Source organism: Chrysochloris asiatica, unplaced genomic scaffold (genome assembly GCF_000296735.1).
Source record: "Chrysochloris asiatica unplaced genomic scaffold, ChrAsi1.0 scaffold00022, whole genome shotgun sequence".
Classification (NCBI taxonomy): domain Eukaryota; kingdom Metazoa; phylum Chordata; class Mammalia; order Afrosoricida; family Chrysochloridae; genus Chrysochloris; species Chrysochloris asiatica.
In genome coordinates this window covers 14,449,761-14,468,772 of record NW_006408540.1, presented here as the reverse complement: position 1 = coordinate 14,468,772, position 19,012 = coordinate 14,449,761, and the positions used below count along the sequence as shown (strand labels likewise).

The window sequence follows — 19,012 nt, the reverse complement described above, 5'->3', positions numbered from 1 at the left end:
GGTTTGCCTTGAGGGGATCTGACCACTTGCCTTGATGGCTCCCTGGGGAACAACTTGCTTGTTCTTACAGTAGTCAGTTGGACTGCTGTTATTGTTTTTGGTTTTTCCTGTTGGTCTTTTTTCAGTTAGTATCTTCTGTTCTTCTAGCTGCTCCAGACTGGTCTGCTCATCCTTTCAAATGGAAATTTCCCATCTCTGAAGATCTGGATGTTGTTTAGGCTTCCACCTATAGTCTTATGTAATGCAGAGGTTCTGCAGGAAGCCTCCTTCACTGGGCAACTTATAGCCTCATTTTAGGTATTCCAATCAGTTATGGGCTAAAGATGGACTTACAAGCTTTCTCTGGTGATGTTTCTGGCTATTCCTCTCTCTCCCCTTCAAGTGTCTATTTTACAGTAGTAGGCAAGGGAATCTAAGATTCAAAAGACAGCCAACAATCTTAACATCATTTCCCCATTTTTACCCATTCAAGCCATGCCTCAATCTTTGTATTCCCGAACCCTGTTGTTCCATGGTTATGCTTACATCGTTATTTACCTCTGTCCTATTTAGCCTATGTAAACCTGCCTAGCTATTCTCCCTTCCGCCTGTCCCCTTCCCCTTCTAATGTATAACCCACCCCCACCAGCACCCAAACTATCCTGTGTCTGTTCCCTACCCTGTACTCCACTATCCTGTGCCTATTGCCTACCCTGTAAGCACACTCTTGAAAATTTGCAAGACAGCCACTTCATGCCTTGATAGCAGCCCCATTTTAGGTAGCCAACATCTAAGTTACCCGCCCATGTTAACTCTGTGTACTGAGGGCATAGGCAAAAGCCCATTATCTTTTCATTTCATTTTCCAATGAAATTTTTGAAGCCCCCTTGTATGGTTATTTTAATTTCAAGCCAATTAAAATATATATTTTTTTTAAATTCAGGTCTACAATTGCACAAGTCACATGTCACCTTCTCACTAGCCAAATTGGCTTGTAGACTACAGAGTGAACACTGCAGGTATAGAACATTCCCGTCTTCACAGAAAGTGGACATATTTTCATTTTCTACCCATCTCTTACAGTATCTCTGGGCAGATTGTAAAGAGGTGACAGGTTTGGGGAAAGGCATTTTAAATGGCAGCAGCAATGGGCTCAAACGTAACGACAATTGTGAGGATGGTGCAGGACTGGGCAGTGTTTTGTTCTGTTGTGCATAAGGTCACTATGATTTAGAACTGGCTCAGTGGCACCTAATAACAACAACAACTTAAATGTTCATTTATCCTCTAAATATGGCTTGCTCTTTCTGTACAGCTTAAGAAAAACAGAAAGAGAATTTTATTTTCATCTAGCTTCAGCATGATTATGTGTGTGGAATTCACATTGATTGTCATGTTCTGCCTGCTGAATTCTCTTGGAACATGCTGAACTTATGGCAAGACCTTTGTTAATGCTGCCAAAGCCACTGGCAGAAAATTTCAGTTAATTAAAATCTCTTTACGAAGTCATAACGTTAAAAATGAACTATTCTGGACATAAGACAGTGCAAATTGTGTTGAACTCATTTTAATAATCATTTTATTTGCAAAGGCCTAAATTACCAACTTACCCTGATTAATCCCATCAAGAATGAAGAGCCCATGAGGTGATGACTGACAAGGGACAGTTCCACTCTAAAGACTGACCTAGTGCCATGTTTGAGGCCAACAAGTTTCCTGTTTCACTGTCAGCAATTTGAGGGCAGTGACTAGTCCTCCGTGGCGTTCTGGGCCCCACAGTGCTTTACATGGTGCCCGGACCATAAAACTTACCTTCTAAGACTTATTTGAACAAGTAAATGAATGCTTGGTCCACTCTTCCCTAAAAATCATTACATTTGAGCACAAGCATATAGTACATATGAACCATGAATGTTTTTTAGTTGTTTTTATCATGGAGTAATACCTACCAAACTATTAGGATTTGAATTCCTGTGTGGTTTTTGATCATTTTGGTGACTCTATGCCGAATGAGATTAGGGATCTGTGAACCACAGGCTCTGCTATAGACTCACACAAGAAGGCTAAAGCATAGCGTTGTCTGTTTGAATTACAGGAATCGTAAATCCAGTTTTAAGATCAACTGGTAAAGTTACAAAACACCATAATGAATTTAGAGTACCCTCAGAAAGTCAATCAACCATCTTGAGCGTATGTGTTCTATGTTGTTGTTGTTAAATGCCTTTAAGTCAGTTCCAACTCATAGCAACCCTGTAAAGGGTTTCTGAGGAGCAGCTGGTGGGCTCAGATCTGACCTTGCAAAACTGACCTTGCAGTCCAGTGCATTACCCTGCAGCACCATATATATACTGTTGTTAGTTGCTGGCGCAGTGACTCTGACTCACAGCAACCTTATGCACAACAGAAAGAAACACTGCTTTGTCCTCTCCCATCCTTATGACCATAGCTATGTTTGAACCAATTGTTATGGTTATTGGGCCAGTTCATCTCATTGCGAATGTCTATATAAGGGGGCTTTAAAAAGTTCATGGAAGAATTCCAGTATGTTTCAATTCCATTTTTCTATGAATTTTTTGAAGCTCCCTCATATACATCATCGAGACACACATGCATTTTGTTTAACATATATGAAAAGAAAACAAAATGTATGTGTGTAATGGAAGTTCTTGGAAAATGAGATGGATAGATGTATATCACCCATGGCTCGGCTGGGCCAGCAGTGATTCTTGTAAACCACTGAAAAAGTGTCACTCTCTGATGAGACCCGTTTTCTCTACTCCTGGCAAGTCTGATCCAAGTGTGTTAAAAAACTGCTGCAACCGTGTTCTGCATCAGGAGAATTCTGAAGCTGTAACTTGGCTCAACTCCTTTTCTTCATTTAAATCATCTCCTTTCCAACTAAATGGGTCATGAATCTGCCAAACACTAACATCTATTGTGGCCTGTGGCCTGAGGTTATGAAATACCTTAAAGGATTTAAGGGACTAGAATTCTTTCTGTCATGTAACTCCTGGTGTTCGTTATGGGATAATGACAAGGCCTTAATTCTTCATTTTCAGATAACAGTCAACAGAGATAGTGATGAAGACGTCAGCACACCCAAACATGGGAAGGAAGATCCAGAAAACATGCCCCATGTAGGTGGCAATACCTGGGCTGGTGGAACAGGTGGGTAGCAGGTCTACAAGTCTGTGTAGCCAGCACACGGCGTAAGGAGGGGCCAGCTTTCCTGCTGAAGCTCACTCTGAAGTCAGTCTGATTGTGCTCATATCCTTTTTGCCTCAGTTCAACATCAAGACATAGGAAAGGCATGGCATTTGTTGTCTGGCAAACTCTGCCACCCTATGATCTTAAACCACTCTTACCCTCTGTAAAAAGTGTGACATCAACCATCCCTCCTACAGCACTCTCTACTCAGCTGGGCTCAATAATCTGTTGCAGTGACCACACAGAACTCAGACCCCACACTCACAGTTATGGGGTTTATTAGGGAAGTTAACCGGTTATAATTCAGGGACAGAAATGCTCAGGGCACAGTCTACCTGTCAGGACAGCCACTCCACAGCCTCACTCACAGGCAGGCTTTGCTCTCCCTGGACAATGTTACAAAGTTCTTTGAGGGCTGCTGATAAATGCTCACAGGCACACTACTACACTGTAAGCTTCGGCATGAAGGTACTCACCTCTAGCTCTGTGGGTCATCAAACAGCTCCTCCAGTGAAGTGCTTAGAGGCACCCCATTCTACAAGCAAGCTTCCTACCCAGTCACTCAGCTTTACTTGCTCTGTAGACTGGGAGGCCCACCACTCTGTCTCATGCTACTGCTGCTCCTCTGCCACTCCTCCAGTGTCCCTGGCTGGGTCAAGGAGGCTCAATGCACTGGGATTTCAGGACCCAAAGGACATGCCCCACTCCGTGCTCTAAAGGTAGTGAGATTCCCCACTCCTACTTCTGAGATGGTTTGTTACACACATGCTGGTTGGTTGGTTATGTACCATGGAGTCGGATCGGACTCACAGCAACCCTGAATAAGGTTTCTGAGGCTGTACATTTTTATGGGAGCAGAACACCTCATCTTTTCTCTCATGGAACAGCTGGTAGTTCTGACCTTGAGGTTAGCAGCCCAACTTGTAATCACTACACTACCAGAACTCCTACACACATGTTGTTGTTGTTAAGTGCTGTAGAATTGATTCCGACTCATAGCAACCCTGTATAGGGTTTCCAAGGAGCAGCTGGTGAGCTTGAACCACCAACCCTGTAGTTCAGACAGCTTTGCAGTCTGACACATTAGCCCACAGCACCACACCAGGACTCCACACACACATGTTGTTGTTGTTAAGTACTGTGGAGTCGATTCCGACTCATAGTGACCCTGGGCAAGGTTTCCAAGGGAGCAGAAAGCCTCCTCTTTCTCCCGCGGAACAGCTGGTAGTTTTGAACTGCCGACCTTGAGGTTAGCAACCCGATTCGTAACCACTACGCTACCAGAGCTCGACACACGTTAGAGCTACACATTTTTATAATCGCAGTTAACTTTGTTAACAATCATTCACAACTGAATCATATCATCCTATCAGTATCTTCTCCCTCCTTCTCTTACCCAAAACCCATCAGGAAAGAATGGTTTGGTGGGAGTTACAAAGACGAAGGCTAGAAGAGACATTGCACCTCACCCTCTTTGAGTTGCTTCATTAGGATGTGGGGGATAATATTAACTGTCTCAAAAGTTTATTTAAATAAAAACACCACCACCACCACCAAGCTCATTGCCACTGAGTCTATTCCAACTCATAGTGACCCAGGTTCCAGAGTACTACTGCCCCACAGAATTTCTAATGTCCTAGTTTTCACAGAGGTAAACCACCACATCTTTCTCTCACAGAGCACCTGGTGCATTTAAACCGCTGACCTTTCAATTAGAAGCCCAGAGCTTAAGCACTGTGCCACTAGGACTTCTTCACAAGGTTATGATGAGGATAAAATGAGGTTATGATTATAATGCACCGAACACAACCTAGCATGCAGAATGAATACATTAACACGTTAATCCCATTTTAAAAAAATCCCTACCCTAGGACCATTCATTCTTGACCAAATGACTTTGCAAAGAACTAGTCCTGTCTCCCACATGTCAGGAGTGAGTGTGTTGAGGATGCAGGATCTTGAGATAAGAGAGTTAGTGACATTTTGAACCGATGGCTGTGGTCCACTCCTTCCTCTTGGCTGTAGTACTAGAGCATTGTTCCCTTGACTGTCGTCTTCCTCTTTCCTCTGTGGCAGCTGGAGACGACACATCTGCTGGGCCTCAGGAATAGGGCCAGACGGAGTGTACACCGTCTGATCTTATCTCCACTGGGAGTGCTCCTCATGCAAGCTCCCTGCTTCACCTTCCCCTGGTTTGGTCTGTGCCTCTTGCCCTTGGCAGCCTCAGGAGGAAATGAGTTTCTGTGCTGAGACAATGCAGTAACACACGGATCTGTGGACTTCTTGCCTACTCTGTTTATTTATCAAGCATCAGCTTTAAAGAAAGAGTATTTTTAGACATGCCCTTTGATCTGGAAATCAGTGTCAAGCCAACAAGATTTACTCCGTATGGAATGCCTTGTGGCTCTAGTGACCAGATGTAGAGATGTCAGCTGTGGAGTGGAAGTTATTGCTCAGTCTTCATCTTGAATCCACAGTGAGCATCTCTCTCCAGACTGGTTTTGCTTCCCCCAGCCTTAATTTTTCCATCTCCCAAGGCTGGTTGCCTCAAATTCTCTTGTTTTCTCTGTAACTTTTCTCCCTCAGAACTATCTACTTGGAACTAGGTTCTGTAGCCCGTCAAGTCCTCAAAGCTCCCTCCTTACCTATCCCCATCCTTATCTTAAGGAGCCTGGGTGACACAGTGGTTAAGTGCTTGATTGCTGACCTCAAGGTTGGTGGTTCAAATCCACCAGCCCCCACTTCACAAGAGAAAAGATGTGACAGTTCTGCTCTATCTTATAAGATCACTGTAAGAATCGACTCAACAGCATGCATCAACAACAACAATCTTGTGAACTGATTTGTGACATCCAAGGGTCAGCCCAAGATTATGCTTTGCTGTGTTGGAATCCCCAGGCAAGCCTTTTCATTTAAGTTGTTGTTAAGTGCCATTGAGTCAGTTCTGAACCATAGCGACCCTATACAGGGTTTCCCAGGAGTAACTGGTGAGCTTGAACTGCCGACCTTGCAGTTCAAACAGCTTTGCAGTTTGGCGCATCAACCCACAGTGCTTTCATTTAAGTTGTTGTTGTTGTTGAGTGCCGTCGAGTCGGTTCCGACCCATAGGGTTTCAGAGGCTGTAAATCTTTACGGGAGCAGAAAGCCTCATCTTTCTCCCACAGAGCAGCTGGTAGTTTCGAACTGCTGACCTTGAGGTTCACAGCCCGATTCGTAACCACTACGCTACCAGAACTCCTTATAAGTAGTACATATTAAAAGCTCTAAAAGTGGCGGGCACGAAGAACTCTCTCCTCTAGTCCTCTCCACCCACTATGACTCATGCTGTCCATCTCTCACACCAGCCTGTAAACAGTTGTGAGCCTTTCTTCCACTCACCAGAATGATGCCAACTTAGGGCCAAGGAAGTTCTCATCTCTAATTCACGGCTACACCTACCTAAGGAGAACCTCGTGTAGGAAGGGAGCCAGTCACAGTTCATCGTCATTTCTAGTTGCTGGCCCTCTCCCTTGTAGGCTACCTACAATGGACAACCAACAATCACATACATGTGAGAAGGAACTTTCCACCGCCAATTTCTAAACAAAAATGAAAAGATGTGCTCAAGCCAGAGGGCACAAACACTGTCAGGAGTAGGCCATGCATGGTATTTCCCAAAAGGAAATGACCTACCTGGAATTTCACAAGTCCATGCTGAATCCTCCTTGCTTACAAGACCAGTTAAGTCTCCAACAAAAAGAAAAATGTAACATAATTTAACCAAAATTTGAAAGCTTCCAAAATGTCCACTTTTTGAAACTAGAGATTATCTCATTCTGTGAGACTGGGAGTGGCTTCAATGTAATAATCAGAGCAGTCACTCATATAACTCTGATCATGTGCTGGGTTAGTTTTACAACAGTCCAATATTAGTAATATTACTGTCCCCATTTTACAGAGAAAGAGACCGAGACACTGAGAGCTCAGTGACTTCCCCAAAGATGCCGGCTAGAGTTAGAGCCAGAATTCAACCTCAGGCAATCTAGCTGAACTACATTACTTTGCCAGACTCCCATATTAGATATTCTTCTAACCAAGTTCTGACATATGTGGGTAACCAAAAGAAACAGTTTGTTGTTGTTAAATGCCGTCAAGTTGATTCCGACCCATAGTAACCCTGTATAGGGTTTTCAAGGAGCAGCTTAGTGAGGTTGAACCATTGACCTTGCAGTTCAAACGACTTTGCAGTCTGACACATTAGCCCACAGTACCACACCAGGACTCCTAAAGAAATAGTTTAGTTTGGTTGATTGGTTGATTATGTGCCGTGGAGTCGGTTCCAAGTCATAGCGACCCTGTACAGGGTTTCCGAGACTATAAATCTTTATGGGAACAGAAAGCCTCATCTTTCTCCCGCGGAATGGCTGGTAGTTTCGAACTGTTGACCTTGCGGTTCGCAACCACTACGCTACCAGAGCTCCTTAAAGAAACAGTTTACTAGTGTTTTAATTAGGATAAAGCAGTGATAATAAACTGGTAGCCCGGAGGCCAAATCTAGGCAGCAAATGTGTTTTCTTTGGTATGCATGAAAACCAAAGCCAAATTCACAGCCCTAACGTTGATTCTAGCTCATAGCATACGGTTTCCCAGGTTTCCCAGTCTTTATGGGAACAAGCCATCTCATTTTCCTCACTTGGAGCAACTGGTGGGCTCAAACCGCCAGGCTTTCAGTTAGCAACCCAACCCTTAACACTCAGTGCCACCAGGGCTCTTTGATTTGCATACTATTTTAAATAATTTGAATTTGAATGTATTTACATAAGACAAATTCTTTCTAGGTGGTCAAAGTCCCTGCCACTTCTCATTCATACTATACCTAACCCACCTCATTTATTTACAATTGCTTTAAGAGTTGGAGTTTTGTTTTGTTCTTTCTAAAATAACAGTCAAAATTGGTATAACAATTGACATCTAATCTTGGAGTCCTGGTGTTGCGCTGTAGCATAAGCAGTGGGCCAAAAGATTGGTTTGAACCACAACGTCGGTGGTTCGAACTCACCAGCCAGTCCTCAGAAACCCTATAGAGGGTCACTATGAGTCAGAAGCGAGTGAATAGCACTTAACAGCAACATAGCAGTCTTGGATAAGTGTTCTGATGTGGCACTATAAGATAAGCACTGGACTTCTAATCGCAAGGTTGGCAGTTCAAACCCACCAGCTGTTCTTTGGAAACCCTATAAAGGGTTGCTTTTGGGTTGTTTTCAAGATTGGCGTAACCATTAGGATTTTCCTGTTTGCCTTCCAGGAGGAAGAGACACTGCAGGTCTGGGTGGCAAAGGAGGCCCTTACCGGCTTGACGCAGGCCACACGGTATACCAGGTGTCTGAGGTGGAAAAAGATGCAATTCCTGAAGAAGTGAAGAAAGCTGCACGGGAAATGGCCCAGAAAGCTTTTCAACAGAGGTGAGTGTTTCCCTGGCCCAGGGACCGTGTTGGCCACTGGGGTAAAATGCCATAGCGAAGACCAAGAGTCTTCCCAGATTTGTGTGGGTCTTCCCCTTGTTCAGCAGTGTGAACCCCCGAGGAAATCCATAGCCACCCTCCCTCTTTTCTGGAGACAAAAGTCACCTGTCTTTTCTACTCAGCCTCTCGTACGTACACTACATGTGACTGTATAAGAAAGAATGAACACATTATAAAGTAAAACCAACAATGATTCTCCTAAGAGGAAATTTTAAAAGCTTAGTTGTCATAGACCCAATTCTGCCTTATAGCGGCTTTTCAGTGGCTGTTTTGGGGGCGCAGCCTTTCTTCCAAGGCCCCTCTAGGTGGACTCCAACTTCTACCCTTTTGGTTAACAGACCATCACACTAACTGTAGGCATCACCCAGGGGCCACTGAAGTTCAGATCACTGAATCCACATCTGTTCCTAGGCCACATAAAGAATTCAGAAAACTCTAAGTGATGGCCCACTCTTGCCCTCAGATTAATGTGAAGACAGGACTAAGTACACACACACACACACACACACACACACACACACACCTGTTAAGTGGAGCTTGTGAGGTGGGACCTGAACCTGAACTGAACATTTCAGGAAGAGAAGTGGAGAGTGAGCTGTGGAGTTGTCTGGAGTGTGTGGGGAGACCTTGTCAGCTGGAAGAGGTCTGAAGATCCAAGGCGAAGACTCTGTGGCTCTAGACCATCCCAGGTCACTCTAATTGGACCTCATTTAAAAGAAGAACAGTGCTTTCATGAGACAGCCTTGTGTGTTCTTGAGCCCAAAGTGAAAACTACCAATGGACCAGCAACCTCTCCTTTAAGATACAAGGCTTTGTTGGTGGTTTAGGAAGCAGATTTACATTTTTGTTCTCAATTAAAGGAGCCGGGTGCAGTTAGAAAAACAGCTCAAGTATATGTGAGTTATGAAATTCCTCCTACGCAGAACATCTGCTATTACATTACACGCTGTACTTACACATCCTGCAAGTAAACAGTACAGAACAATGGAGACAGAAATGCCGGTCCCTCTGGCGACACCCTCAGGAAAGCCTACAGGCCTTAGGGCTCTCCTGGGCACAGCAGGTAAACAGGAGCACGCCAGGTCAGCTGTGGGGCCGAGACTGTTACTCTCAGCCCCTCTGCTGGCTTCCTTGGCAACCTTGAGCAGTTCATTTTATCCTGGCTCTGCCCAGATTTGGTCTTCTGGAGTGAGGGGATTTCCCTTTCTGCCCCTGTAGACAAGTTATGAGGACAGATCCTGTGTTGAGGATGAAAACAGTTTAAATTCTTCAAAAAAGGGGGCAAAAAAAGATGGAGGAATATTATAATGAAAATGTTGCTCTACATTTGATGTAAGCATTAAAGTATCCCTTTAGAAAAAGAACCAATCATTTAGCTAAGGGGCCATTCTCCCTTCCCCAACTAAGGAGTTTCTATTGTTGCAGACCTCAAATCTCCCCATTTTCCCATCTGATTCTTCCATAAGTAGACAAGTAGGTGGATGCTTTGACACACGTAGTTCTTCTGGAGGGGTACAGGGATGGGAGTCAGCCAGGTACACACGTACAGCCCCTTCTCGGATCTGTGGAGTAAGGAGAAGGAACCTGTGCATTCAAAGACCATTGTCCCACAGAGGGAAGCAGCAAGGGACATCTGTGTAGATAGCACAACTGTTCCTGTGTGCTACAAATCATGAATGCACTACTGCACATTGAAAGCTTGGAGAATCAGGTCTGTCCAAAGGTGCCTCAGAAGAAGTTGATGTATGTGGTTTGCACTCTATTATATCCCAAGTGTATTATATTATATCCCCGAATTTGGCCAATGCATGAACATTTGTGAAAAGACCAGTACACACATGCATACGAGTAATGACATCACTTTGGTACCTAACCCAGAGACTGAACCCAGGCTTAGCCCAGGGTAAGGCCATCCACCTGAAGCTCTGCCATCGATCCTGCAAGGTCCTGATATTACTGACGAGTTCTTGGCATCTTCAGCACAGCATTTAGTTAGCCTGCATTTAGATCTGGTTTTTAGCTACATACCAAATCCTATACCTCAAGATTTGATTAGTTTAGGCTGACTATCAGAGGTAGGCAAGAATAATACATGCATAAAGTGGAGCAGAAACATTAAACCAACAAAACATGAGTGGAATAGACATGGTTCATACTCAGAAGAACCTTCAGGGTAGACACTGATGAAGGAAATCACATGCACTAAAAATTTTTGCAAAACTAATCAGCCATACACAGTGCATCTCAACTTAGGTTTGTTTTCCTTCTAATTGATTCACAATTATAGCCTTCAAGTCTGACCTATAAGAAAAAGTAAAATGAGAACTAAGATCTCTTATGTAATGATAAATATTTCCTTTTAAAATATACTGCGTCAACCACGTACTGGGATGTGATACAGCCATGTCCTGTAGTTTTGATCTGGACTAAAGCAGAAAGACACATTGTCACTAGATAATTTTTGTAAGCTTGAGAATACTAGCAATGGGAAGCTTATCTGATCCAGAGGCTAAAATTTCCTAATTTCCCTTCCGGTTCCCCCCTTCAGTCTTCACCTTTCAGAATTTATCAGCTTTGAACACCTTTTAGGTGACCTTTCTGAAATCTGACAGCACCTGGAATATGATTTCATAATTAAACCAACATGGCGTGCATTTTTGGGTACAACATGAGCCCTCTGAGAGGTTGCCCTATAGCTGGAGCTAATTCTGACCACTCTGCAAAGACCAGGCTGCTGAATGACTTACTAACTACCTGGCTCCTTCATTTACCTTAATATATTATTTATAGAGATATACAGATGTGTTTTTATTTCTTTCCCTGAATCAGTACTAATCACTTCTCCTTGGGAAGAGAGCATATGGACGTAATAGGTCGGAAGTGGGTGGGTGGACGGTTGGCTGCAGTGTTCAGTGTACCCAGCTTCTGCCAGCCTTGATATAAAACTTAATCTAATGAAAAGTTATAGAGAGGCATACGAGACTTCCACAACTAAACATAAGAAGTCTTATACGCATACTCCTTCCTATTTGTCCTTTAGTGAGACTTCCACAACTAAACATAAGAAGTCTTATACGCATACTCCTTCCTATTTGTCCTTTAGTGCAGAGAGTTAATTAGACTTAGACAGGCACCTTGACATGTTGCCTTGGAAACAACTAAGTAGGAAGTATAGTGGCCATGCCTGTATGCCCTGGGATGGCCCGTGTGTGCCGTTTGATAGCCAATGCCCTCAGTGTGCTGACAGATAGAATTTTCTGAGTGCCTCTGTGTGCAGGCATTGTGTCAGGTATTGGGGATTCGAAGGCAAATAAGACTCGCTCCTCTCAGAGAAAGAGTATCGAAAATACCAGAGTACATCACATGTTATAAATATATTTTTCATTAAGCTTTTGATTCCATTACTCATACACATATACAAATTTTTGTGTACTGGTTCTTAGTGTAAAACGTATTTTCCACTGTGAATGGTAATCAGGAAAGTCTGAAAAACTTTCAAGCTCCATTGAAAACTGCCCACTTGGCCCTGCTGGAATCTAAAATACCAATGCCACGGCTTCTGGCATAGTAGCAACAGGAAAGCCACCACAGTACGACAACACTAACAGACAAGTGTTGAGTGTGCATTAGCATTATGAAATTGTGAAAGAAATCCTGGTGTGACACTCTAGGATAAGCACTGGACTGACTGCAAAGTTGATTTGAACTGCAAGGTCAGCAGTTCAAATCCACCAGCCACTCCTTGAAAACCCTATATACAGGGTCTCTTTGAGTCAGAACCAATTTGATGGTGCTTAACAGCAACAAAAACAACATTATTAAAATGTTTAGAATAATGTGAATTGCCAAAATGTGACATGGAGACACAAAGTAAGCACATACTATTGGGAAAATGGAATTGGTAGACTTGCTGGATGCAGGGTTACCACAAACCTTGAATTTGTAAAATTGAAATGCAAGGAGGTATGTTTGTACCGTAAAATCCAGGAGAGGTAGGCCTTCTACTTAATATTTTTAAATGCTACATTTTAAATAATCCTGTCTTCTTTTTATATTTCAATCATTCATTTAAATTTATTTTGAGTCCTGGTATGGCACTGTGGGTTAATCCACTGGACTGCAAAGTCGGTTTGAACTGCAATGTCAGTGGTTCAAACTCACTAGCTACTCCTAGGAAACCCTATGCAGGGTTGCTATGGGTTGGAACTGACTCGACGGCACTTAACAACAACCATGCTAGGCACTGTACATATAAAGATAAGAAAGACTTCCCTTAGTTAAAGGAGGGTGGAACTGAGTTGGGGCGTTGTCAGGTGGCAGACAATGACAACCCTGTACTAAATGCCCTGGTAGTGATCAGCAAGAGGTGGTGTGAGAACACAGAAGAAAGACCTGGGGATCGGAGCAGGTTTCCTAGAGGTGATAGTCAATTTTAATTTTGAGGCTAAGTGGAAGTTAGTAGGCAAAAAGGCAGGGAAAGGACACTCTGGATGGGTCGGGGAGAGACCTGTGCAAAGGCACAGAAGCATGGGATCATAGTGTGTTCAGGGGGCTGCAGCAGGAGAGAATGATGAAAACAATAAGGAAGGAGCACCGGACCAGAAGGTAGAATTTCAAAGGCACGATAATATTAGAACATAATGATCCTATTGGAGGAATCCTAGTGTGGCATTGTAGTATAAGCACCTGACGGCTAACCATGAGGTCGGTGGTTCAACCCCACCAGCTGCTCCTTGGAAATCCCTACATAGGGTCACTATGAGTCAGAACCAACTTGACAGTACTTAACAGCAGCAACAAATCCTATTAGAAGTATGCAGTCAGCAGTTTCAGAAAATTCTTGCATGTAGATACAAAGCAACATTCTTTGGGCCTAAATTGCTATCTTGGTCAACTAACTATATGGTCTCGATCTTGAAAAGCCAACAATAGACATCTCTAGGAATCTGCCTCGTGAACTGATTTGCTGCCAGCGTTCCAATATGTCTCTGGGGTATAGCAGGGGTGGACTATAGAGCCAGCTGACACCAGCTGATGAGAGGCTAGTCCAGTGCATATTTCTTTCCAATCACTGTTCACTGACCTCCCTGTTGGTAGCCTGAAATCCCTCACAGTGGAAGTATTTGCACAACAGCAACCAGCAAATACTACAAGTCAGACTTTTATTTTTTACTCCAAGAGTCCACTGTTTACCAGCACACCATTGGACATCCCCTTCTTTGGAAACTCCAAACTAGAGACATCATTTCTTTCCTTTTCTTCACAAGTCTTTCTGAGTTACCAAGCCAGTTTGTTATGGCTCTACCAGTAGATCTAGAAGACCTAAGTGTTGGTGAGCTAAGCTGTTGGTTTTTTCCCCTCTTGGTTTCAGGCTGAAAGAGATCCAAATGAGTGAATATGATGCCGCAAGCTATGAAAGGTTTTCAGATGCTGTTCGCCGACAGGTGCACTCCCTCCGTGTCATTCTGGATAACTTACAGGTAATCTTCCATTCTTAAACCAAGAAAATGATCTTATTCAAAACTGAGTTCAGTCAGAAAAAAAAGTGATCGGTGTTAAAATATTGGTATACAGCAATGAGAACAACAAAGAAAAAGACAAGATTCAACCTCACCTTTTGTCCTGTCCAGGAAGCAGTAATTTTACCCTGATAATCAGCACCACACTCTCTGATTCCCCCACATAAGATCTATGGGTACCCATCTCTGTGAGAATTGACAAATAGAAGTCCCTCACAATGTGTCATTTTACTGGCGTTCATTGGAGGAGCAGAGGAGCATTTTGGGTAATTTAGGGTATACATTTGCTGTGCCTCCAGGCTTCCCCTCATTTCCCTCCCTTGTACAGTTATATAAAACCAAACAGTATTACTACAGTTTCTGAACTGTTGGTTAAGATGCTTTAATATTTTGTAAGCAATGTGTGATACTTGGAGATTTTACATTTGATAACATGTTTCGGTCAATTTTCACAGGTAATTGAGAAAGGGCTAAGTATGTTCTGTCCCTGATGGTGTCAGCGGTTAATGTGGAGGTTGAAGGTTTGAGTCCACTCATGGTACCTCAGGAGAAAGGCTTGTCAATCTACTTTCAAAATATTAGCCATTGCAAACCCTACAGAGCACAGTTCTATTCTGAAACATATTTTGTTTATTTGTTTTTAAGTATTTTCTAAAATCACATATGAAGTAAAATTATTTTGCCTAAAGAGGAAACAAGACGGGGCTGTGCTGTGTCTCCTCAGTCTGCTCTGGAATCTTCCGTTTCTTGTATTTGAAGTGTTTAAAGTTAATTCCATTGGTCTTACCCTTTACCTTTGGTTCTTGTTTGGTTCTTGTTTGGTTCTTGTTTAGGGAGGAAGTTTTATTATTTTTGCTAGATATTTGGGTAAGAAGTTCTATGTTGCAGTTTCAATACACATCTTTATGGGTTAAATTGTATCCCCCAAAGATAAAGGGACTTCAAAAAGTTCAGGGAAAGTGGAATTAAAAGAACTTTTAATTCCATTAACTTTTCAAACTCCCCTTATATGTGATAAAATTCCAACCTGTGGAATCCTGTGTGGAATCTAAGCTCCAGGCCAAGTTAATGGGTGATTAAAGGCCAAAAATGGGTGACTCAGAGGATGTGAGGAATACTGACAGTGAAGAATGAGTATAGTTCAGCTGTTCATTCATCTAAGTTCTTGATGCATACCAGACATTCAGGAGAAAAAAATAAAATATAACCCTGCCCGCAAGGAACTCAGAGAAGAAAAACAATTGTTAAGTTCTGCAGAGAAATATGCACAAGGGCTATTGAAAACCATTTGAGGGATTTCACAGAGAAAAGTAATGCTTGAATTCACTCTTAAAAGATGCTAAGGAATTTCCCAGGTGATTGGGGTGTCAGGGCATTTCAGACATAGGAAACAACTTGTACAAGTTCACAGTGGTATGAAGGGAGCATAGTGAATTCAGATTGTTCAGTCTGGCTGAATAGAATATGTTCATGGTATGAGGCAGTGCAAAGAGAGGAGGCTTGCAAAGTAGGTATACACCAGACCATGAATTACTCGGTGTTGGGTTCTACCTGGTGGACAGAGGCCATTAGAGATACGAGAATACTTTTTTTCCCCCCTAAATTTTACTTACTTTGTTGTTGCTGTTGAGAATATCCACAGAACCCATTGCAAAGCCCCATCCTTCCTGGCCTCACTCCTCCCAGCCCTACACCTATGGTTCCCATAGCTCCTCCCCTCTCCCATTGGCCAAGGCAGAGGCCTTCCTCTCCATTTAAAAGCAGTTGAGGGAGGAGGGTGACAAGTATGTACCACACTGGGTGACCAGTAACACCAACCCTAGTGACATCACTCACTGCCTTGTCAGACCCTTCCTTGTAACACCAGCTCCCCCTGACACTGCCACCACAAAGCCTGGGTTCATTTTGGTGTCACCTCCTCTGAGGGTGTCAGGGAGTACAGTCAGCACCCTTCTCACCCCCTAATGAAACCACTGTGTTAAATGTACTTCTGTTGAGGCTTTAAAATGATGAGCATGTGACTGGGCATTGGAAGAAGGGTGGTGCTTTTTATGAAGTGACAAAGGATTTGTGTGAATTACGTTCAGATGTTTGGTGGAAGGTAGATATTCAAATTCATCACTTATTAATTCTAACTGAAGAAATTTCTAAGCAAGTTCTTAAACTGTGGTTACTCCATGCTGCTTTTTGTAAAAATTGAGAAGGGAGAGATGGATTAAAAAATAAACTGTGCATAATGAAAACAAAACTTAAAGATCTGGAAATCCTGATGTACAGGACTCCTGTTAAGTGCCTTTGAGTTAGATCCAACCAATAGCGACCCTGTATAGCCAAGGAGCAGCTGATAAGCTTGAACTTCCGACCTTGCAGTTCAAACCGACTTTGCAGTGCAGTGCAGTAACCCACAGCGCCAGCCACAGTAACAGCATTTATTGAGCTATTGCCATGTGTCAGGCATTCTACCAGGGGCCTTACATCATCCACATCACTGTGAGAGCTCCTCTTCCATCATCATCATCCTTTCTAGTGGCCAAGTTGCTGCGTCTGGAACCAGACAGTCTGGGTTCTGTAAAATGGTACATGTAAATAATTTTAAAAAGTGCTTAGCATATCAGTTCTCTACAGAAGAATTAGTTTCACACAGCCTAGGGCCAGAGGCCTTGCCTTGCAGTGCCTCTACCAGGTTTCCTGTGTGGCTCCAAACTCCTCCCATCTGCTGCCCACCAAGCATCCACGACCTCTTGTCTCCCCTTTTGGTTTTCTGGGGGTTATCTTCGTCCATGGGCCTCCTAGAACTGCTGCTGAGCTTGTACAGCTGAGAAGGAGCCCAGGCTGGGATAAAGCCCCACCCACCAGGTCTGGGTCTGCAGCTCCCTGTCTGTCACCTGTATGTTGTTGTCGTTAGGTGCTGTTGAGTCAGTTCCAACTCATAGTAACCCTGGATAAGGTTTCTGGGGAGTGGCTGGTAGGTTTGAACCGCCAGCCTTGTGGCTCAAACTGACCTTGCGGTTCAGCACGTTATCCCTAGCAAAAGGAAATATTAGTCTCCATACAAAAGCCACTAATTTTAATCGTATCTTCTCTTCAGTGTTTTTCTGGTCTGAGATCAATCCTTTTATTCTCAGGCTAAACTAAATTAGCTTATCTCTCATTGCTTTGGATATCTAGCATCATGTCTCCACAAACCAACTATTATGTTCCCTTTTTTTTCCCTTTAGTGCTTCAAAATGAGCTAGCATTCAGATAAATGGTGTTTTCAAACACTGACAGCGTGGCGTCCACTGTGCTTGAGTACTGAGAGAACACGGTTACTAACAACACATTGTCCCTGTTCTCAAGGAGTTTACAGTCTCAAGGAGTGGAGTAAGACAAAAACGTCAACAGATCTTTTCAGTTCGCTGTGGTAAATGCCTAGCTAGAAGGATGCATAGAATTCATAGACATCCAGAGGAACTGACTCACAGCTAGGTTTGGAAGGCAAGCCTGTAGGAGCTGATTCTGAAAGGACACATGAGATGAATTAACCACAGAAGAATGGAAACAATGCTCACAGAAGGTACAACACTTAACAACAACAACAACGCTTAGATAGATAAATATGTGAGTAATTTCAAGACTGAACAGTTAAGGAATGATTCACAATGAAAATGTCACTTGAGCTGGATTTTAAAGGAAAACCATAGATTTTCAATTGATAACTCTTTTCTGAGAAAGAGGTTAGGAGGCCAGTCTGGACCTGTGCCTCTCAAATTACCTGTTGGGCAAGACCCATTTTTAAATATTTTTGTTTTTCCCCAATCCAAAGTAGATTGTTTTGTTGTTGTGTGCCATCAGGTTGGTTCCCACTCATAGAGAGCCTATATAGTGTTTCCAAGGAAACACTGGTGGATTTGAACCATAGACGTTGCAGTTAGCTGTCAAATACTTATCCTACCAGGTATGGCGCTGTGGGTTAATACACCAGACTGCAAAGCCATTTGAACTGCAAGGTCGGTGGTTCAGGCTCACCAGCTGCTCTTCGGAAACGTTATCCAGGGTTGCTATGGGTTGGAGTCAACTCGACAACACTTAACAACAGCAACCATACCAGGACTCCAAAGTAGATGAATGGTTTTATAAAATGCAATAGAAATGTATTACTAGAAAATTAGCACTAAAAAATGGCATGCAAGTAGAAGCCCATTTTATATATATATATATATATACTCTCAAAGTCAGCAGACATAAAGTCAGGAAATTGTGGAAATGCCATAAGAGTTTCTAAATGCTTATTGTCAATTTCTATTATCTATTTAGTCACGGACAAGTAACAAACGCTCACAGACTGGCAGCAGCTCGGGTAGCTCCAACAGAGGAGGAAGACTTGAACACAAGGCTGACATGGAGAATGACAATCAGCCAGAGTGACTAGAGTGTGGAATTGGTGGGTGTGCCTGAGAGCAGTGGGTAGCAAGAGAAAACTAGAGAGAATGTGAATCTTAAGGGCCTTGAGTGCCAAGCTAAGGAGGTTGACTGTATTCTCAAATCAGTGAGAAGCTGTGAAGCTGTTTGGGGAAAAGAGTGGTCTGGTTACATCTTCTTTAGTAAATTTCACACGCATAAATTACCTAAATTGATTCAAGACAAAACAGAAATCTCAATAGATCAGTAATCAAAAACCTCCTGATGAAGAAAAACCCAGGCCCAGATAGCTTCATCAGTAAATTCTACTAAACATTTACAGAAGAATTAACACCAGTCATTGTCAAACTCTTCTGACTCATTCTATGAGGCTAGCATTACCCTGATACCAAAGCCAGATAAAGA

The 19,012-nt window shown here is 43.0% G+C and overlaps 1 protein-coding gene across 1 annotated transcript in view; it reads left to right on the top strand.

The window, feature by feature from the left end:
• The window catches only part of VWA8 (von Willebrand factor A domain containing 8), a 518,389-nt gene that overhangs the window by 447,366 nt on the left and 52,011 nt on the right, over nt 1-19,012 (top strand). The window contains exons 38-40 of the mRNA XM_006837608.1: nt 3,039-3,147; nt 8,471-8,627; nt 14,059-14,167. Coding sequence (XP_006837671.1) covers nt 3,039-3,147; nt 8,471-8,627; nt 14,059-14,167 — 375 coding nt within the window. The remainder of the gene's footprint in view (nt 1-3,038; nt 3,148-8,470; nt 8,628-14,058; nt 14,168-19,012) is intronic.